Consider the following 5,946-nt stretch of genomic DNA (forward strand, 5'->3'; position numbering starts at 1 on the left):
TGTGACACACAAGGTGTCAACGCCATATCATCCACAAACTAGTGGACAAGCAGAAGTGTCAAATCGTGAGATCAAGAAGATTTTGGAGAAAACAGTTAGCCCAAGTCGCAAGGATTGGAGTCAAAGGCTAGATGATGCCTTGTGGGCGTACTGGACAGCATATAAGACGCCAATAGGGATGAGTCCCTTTAGGTTGATGTATGGAAAAGCTTGCCATCTACCTGTGGAATTGGAACATTGAGCTTGGTGGGCTGTGAAGAGCTTTAATATGGACTTAGATGAAGCTGGGATTCATAGAAAGCTTCAAGTGAATGAGTTGGAAGAACTACGTAATGATGCATATGAGAGCTCCAGGATTTATAAAGAGAAAACTAAGGCCTTTCATGACAAGATGATTCGTGGAAAAACATTCATAGCAGGCCAAAAAGTTTTATTGTTTCACTCTCGTCTCAAACTCTTTCCTAGTAAGCTTCGCTCACGTTGGGTTGATCCTTTTGTTGTTACTTACGTTTTTCCTCACGGAGCTGTGCAAATTCGAAGTGAGCAAACAGGCAATGAGTTCAAGGTGAATGGCCATCGCTTGAAGCCATATTACACAGCCTTTAAGGAGAGCAACGTGGAGGAAGAGGACTTTCATGACACACCACCTTCCATGGATTAAAAGCATTCACTACGTCTTGCTGACAGAAGTTAAACCAAGCGCTTCTTGGGAGGCAACCCAAAGGATGTTTTCTTTGCTTTCTTTGTTTTCTATTTAGTTCCTTTTTATGTTTTTAGTTTGTGTGCAGGTCATGAGGTTGTAAAGCAGTGTGGAAAGTGTCCCTTCTGTAAAAACAGAGTGTTGACCATACAGTCAGTCTACTTTAGATGACTGCTGTTTTTCGCTCAGATGGAACCAGAAGATGTACCATACAAGCTGGAAAGATCTTTGAGTCTAGTTTCTGTAGGTTACAGAACTAGATTCGGAGTTCATATGCATTCCCAGTTTCAGTTTGAATGCAGCAAGGTCAGCTCAGGAAAACAGAAAACTGTGCAGTTGTGTCACAGAAAAGGAACAACTGGGCATATTTCCGTGGTTCAAATGAGGAACTCTTTATATGTACTCAAAGATCTATCTGTGTACTACGATCAGGCCCAAGAATCACTTCCATTGGACCAGGGATGCTCTCTGTATACAGGTTTGAAAGGGTAAAGGTCACTCTCTCAGATTTTCTGCTCGTTTTCCTGCTCTTTCTCTAACATCACAAGGGTATAACTTTCAACCCACTTGGAGTTAGGAGGTGTTCCACATATGCACAGAAAGCTAGGAAGGTCAACTTTCACCTCCAAGTGGTCTCCCTATCATCTGAAGCTGCATCGAAAAGTTATGGGATCTGGAACATGGGCTGCTGAGAAAAATAAACTTGTGGTTTCCAAAGATGCACCAAGATGATTTCTTTCTTCTCACCCTCACTTACTTCTTCCTTGGACTCAATTTAGCCTGGAGCTTACGTTAGGAAGTCAAGGCCTTAAGGTCTTGAGGTTGGGGTCTTGGTTGTCATCTTCAAAGGTCGTGAGCATGGGAGGTCTACAAGGGGGAGTTTTTCTCTACACTTTTTCACTTTTCTTCCTTTGCATCTTGTGATTTCCTTTCTTGACACTTCGATTATGCATTGTTTGATTTAATTTGCCATACATAGAGGACAATGTCTGATTCAAGTGTGGGGGAAGGGAATTTGTCATATTTGAGTCTTATTTTACAAAAAAAAATAAAATAAAAATAAAAAAATAAATTGCGATAGTAATTTTCTTTCTTTTGGAGTCTTTAGTTCTTGTTTTCAGTTTTTGTTTTGTTGTTCGAGTCTTAGGTTGCCTTCAACTGTCTAGGATGAACTTAATCTCTGAAATTATGGATAAAAGAGGACCACAATATTGAGATGATGTTAAAATAATTCTTTGGTTAATTATGATATATGTAAAGCATATGATTGTGTAGTAGATGTGGTTTTTGTTGACCTTGGTACAGAATTATGAGCATGTTGATGATGAGTTTTGATTCTTAATAACCCTTGTGAGAATTTGAGCTTATTTGCCATTCTTTGTGAGTGTTTATTGAAAAATTATACTCCTATTTTCTTGGCGATACTTAATGATCTCATTATCTTTCTCTTTGATTGACTGCTTGCCACAGATTAAGTTTGACGGACTCTAGAGATTACTAGAACTTGCTCTTGTACTGGTCGAAACTTTTATCAATACATGTCCCTGATTCTGGAAAGGATAAAGGCACCTAGGAAATTCCACCAAAGCCAAAAATAGCCTGTGTCCGTATTTGTGCCCGTCGTGGGACTCCCCTAGTTTAACCCCTTTGAGCCTACATTTAAACCTTTTTTTTCATCACCCTCAAAATCCTAACCTTTAAACCTTAGTATAGTTAAATCCCTACCCTTGTTCTAAGGATTTAGTGGAGCTAATTCATGAGACAGACAAGATTTTGAAGGCACTAAGAGATGATGAGAAAGAATAAGTGTGGGGGAAAGACTTGTCCATGAGAAAGAAGGAAAAGATGTATGCCGAAGAAAAAGAAAAAAAAAAAGTTCAAGTATTTATGGATTTTAGTCCCCCCATTATGGATAAGGAGTTTGTTTTGAAGTGAAGGCCTAAGTACGATGAATTTGGTCTTTGTCCTATTTCACAAGTGTTCGAAGGAATGTTAGAATGAAGTAAGGGTCCAACACAATGACATTCGGCCCTTAATAAAGACACACATGAAGTTCAACGTTGCAAGATGTCTTGGTGACTAAAAGAAGACGTCTCAATGCTTCAATGAAAGCTCCGCTAGGTTTTTAGAACACTTTGTGATTTTTCTTTACCCCTTCGTTTCTTTAAACCCCTAAACCTTGGCCCCATTACAACCTTGAAGTAAGACCTCTTTGATCCTTAAGATGGGCAGCCTTTGATCTGTGGAGATTGGTTACAAGAGTTGAGCATATGGTTCGGTCCGTCAGGCAAGTAGTTGGTATCCTTCATGAGATCGAAGAAAAAAAATATATATATATATATATATATATAAATTTCGACATAACCTTTCTTTCTTTATATATGTGAGCTTTTAGTTTGTCGACAATATTATCATCTCTCACATATATTTGAGTGAAAAAGCTTTTAAGCATTAGCCTTGATCGGAGAGAAGAAAGAGTGGTGAATCCTGTGAGGTTTGAATCATACTTGTTAGATACATGCTGAGCTCCACCCATCACCATTGTCACTCCCGTGTCTTACATGCTTATATGTGGAATATATGTTTTAATTAACTCTCGAATTCTCATGATTGACTCTTGGTTACGTGCTAATCTTGATGCTATGAAAGTAAGAGATTTCTGAGACAACAATGTTGAAGGCATAGTTTGTTTTGAGTCTTTTGAGTCTTTGTTTTATTTTCTCTGTTTTGATTTTGCTAAGGGACTAGCAAAAGCTAAGTGTGGGGGAATTTGATAGGAGCATAAATGCGACGAATATAGTGTGAAATCCCTTACACTTTTCTTAGTTAATTCCGTGAGAAAGTCAGTTTTAACTCTGTTTTCTTTTTAGGTATTTCGTGGAGTGATTCAAGAGAAATAAGAGCTGAAAGGGAGCAACGAAGCCATGGATCATGAAGTACTGATGCAAAGGACCAAGTTTGATTAACCATTTGGCCAGAAATTACAAGGGAAGTCCACGGAATTCATTGTGCAAAACAGTTTCTGCAAAGCAGAAAACTGCAGTTTCAGAATCAGCTTTCTGGGAATGGTATTGAGGAGCAGTTCTTACACCCTTGCAGATGTACCTTTGCAGAAAGGACCAGCGATCCTTGAATATATGATTTTATACTTCAACTACAGCTAAATAACAGGTCATAAGCATCAACGAGGCAGTAGGAAATCAAAGTCGAAGTATGCTTCCCGATAAGGCAGAAACTGTCAGCTTTTCACGAAGCTTTTTGGGAGATCTTTTCCGGCGATTTTCTTGGAGTTTTTCCAGAATTTTATTGATTAATCTAGATTATATGATGTCATAGAGCACGTGGGAGTCAAGAACCATCCAGAAACGTGTCAAGACGAAGTCGTTCCTTGTCCAAGAAGGAAGCTTCAGAGACAGAAATTGAATCCTAGTCAAAACAGGGCATTTTGGCCGAGATTCTTCTTTGGACGGATTTCAAGGGCATTTTTGGAAGGTTATTACTGCTGCAAATATGAAGGAGAGTCCTAGAATGATTCCTCAAGATTTTGGGAAGATTATTAAAGCTTGAAAATCATTTAATTATGCACCAAGTAGAGTAATCCTCAAGCAACTAGGAGAGGCTTTCAAAGCGGAATTGGAAAAAGAAACTTGGGCTATGTATTCTATATATATAGAGGCTCTGAACACGTTGAAAGACACCATCCTACAGCGCCATCTTCTGCTCCCAAACCCTAGCACACAAAGTCTCAAAAATTCCCAAGTCTTCAAGAAGGAAAACCGTGCACATCACCATCCATCTCCATCAAGCTTCTGCCGTGACCTATCTTGAAGGATTACCTGCATCTAAGGCTGCCTAAAAGTGAATTCGTGGCTCTCATGCTCTCCCTTTTACGATTTTTATTATCTTGTAATCTAATACTCATGCTTTTAATTGTTGAATTTAAGACGATGTGTGGCTAGTCACTTCTTGTTAGGGGCGAGGTTTGAAGCCCCAATTATGTAGAACATATGTTTGTTTAAATTTAGTTTCTTGATCTGTGGTGTGGATTGGTTGTTTATCTCTGATTGATTGAAAACTTTTACATGTGTTTGTTTTATGGTGGCCAACATAGGATTTATGCATGTAACTGGCGCTAGGTTTAGAAAATAATTCACCTAATCGTCTTGTTTTCTAATCCACAAGTATGCAAGGGTTTGAACAAAAGTTGATGTTTTAAACAACTAGAAGAGCATGCTAGGTAGGCGTTCCACACTAGACTGCAACTCTATAATCAATTGTTTCCATGAGATCTTAATGCTTCAAATATGTTGACACTATATGTGTTGTTGATAGGATAGCATTCTATACCTTGATTGCATGTTTGATAGGCTTAGCTATTGTGCGTTCACGTAGACTAAGTAATTAGGGAAACATTAATAAGGGATATGATCTGCTCCGACTTGTTTCTTGGTTGATTTCTGTTCACACCTTAGTAATTGAAACTAGGTTAACTTAACATTGTTCGAAAGTAATTGGTGGTGGATTTCCGAGTCTCTAACGTCTTCTCCATATTGTTTTTCAAACTTAAAATCGAAATTGCTTTCTTTGTTTTCCTTTAATTTTCGTAAAACCTAAAAACCCCCAAAAACATTTATTTTTCTTTTCTTCTTCTATTTCGTTGCTTCCTCTCTTCTTTTCCCTATTCTGCGTTTTGTTCCTCTTTTAGTTATTTTTCTTTGTTTGTTGATTTGTGTTCTTTGTTTAGCTTAGTTTATTTTTCTTTGTGATTAATTGGTTACCCTCAATCTCTGGCATCAAACGATCCTTGCTTACTCTATATTGCTAACAACTACATCTTGCAGGGTTAAGTTGAGCGCTTGTTTTTAGCGTATCAGTTAGCAAGATCAGTTGGCATGGCCGCATGGGCTTAGTTAGTTCTTTCATTTTCATCACCAATACCAGAATTTTAGCAATTATAATATTTATACGTACACTATGCCATCTATTCCCGTATGAATAGTAAAAAAAATTCAATGCAAAGGTAGGGTTGCAGTCAAGGTTTGAAAAATCGCTAGGCGCTAGTTGGGCGGTGGCCAAGGGACTAGCGCCTAGACGCATAGGTGGACAACTAGGCGGCGCCTAGGCGGTTTTGTATTTAAAATTAATTTTAATTTTGTTTTTATAGCACATAATTATATAAATAAGAATATATAATGACTTAATGAATAATAAAATAAAATAATAAAAAAAACCACACACCATTACGG

The 5,946-nt window shown here is 38.0% G+C and overlaps 1 protein-coding gene across 1 annotated transcript; it reads left to right on the top strand.

Moving 5' to 3' along the window:
* The first annotated feature begins 268 nt into the window (after positions 1 to 268).
* On the top strand, positions 269 to 661 carry LOC112201736. Its single transcript, XM_024342646.1, has one exon. It carries the CDS (start codon positions 269 to 271, stop codon positions 659 to 661), a length of 393 nt encoding a protein of 130 aa, XP_024198414.1.
* The last annotated feature ends 5,285 nt before the right edge of the window (positions 662 to 5,946 follow it).

The sequence above is a fragment of the Rosa chinensis genome, chromosome 1, assembly GCF_002994745.2.
Source record: "Rosa chinensis cultivar Old Blush chromosome 1, RchiOBHm-V2, whole genome shotgun sequence".
NCBI lineage: Eukaryota > Viridiplantae > Streptophyta > Magnoliopsida > Rosales > Rosaceae > Rosa > Rosa chinensis.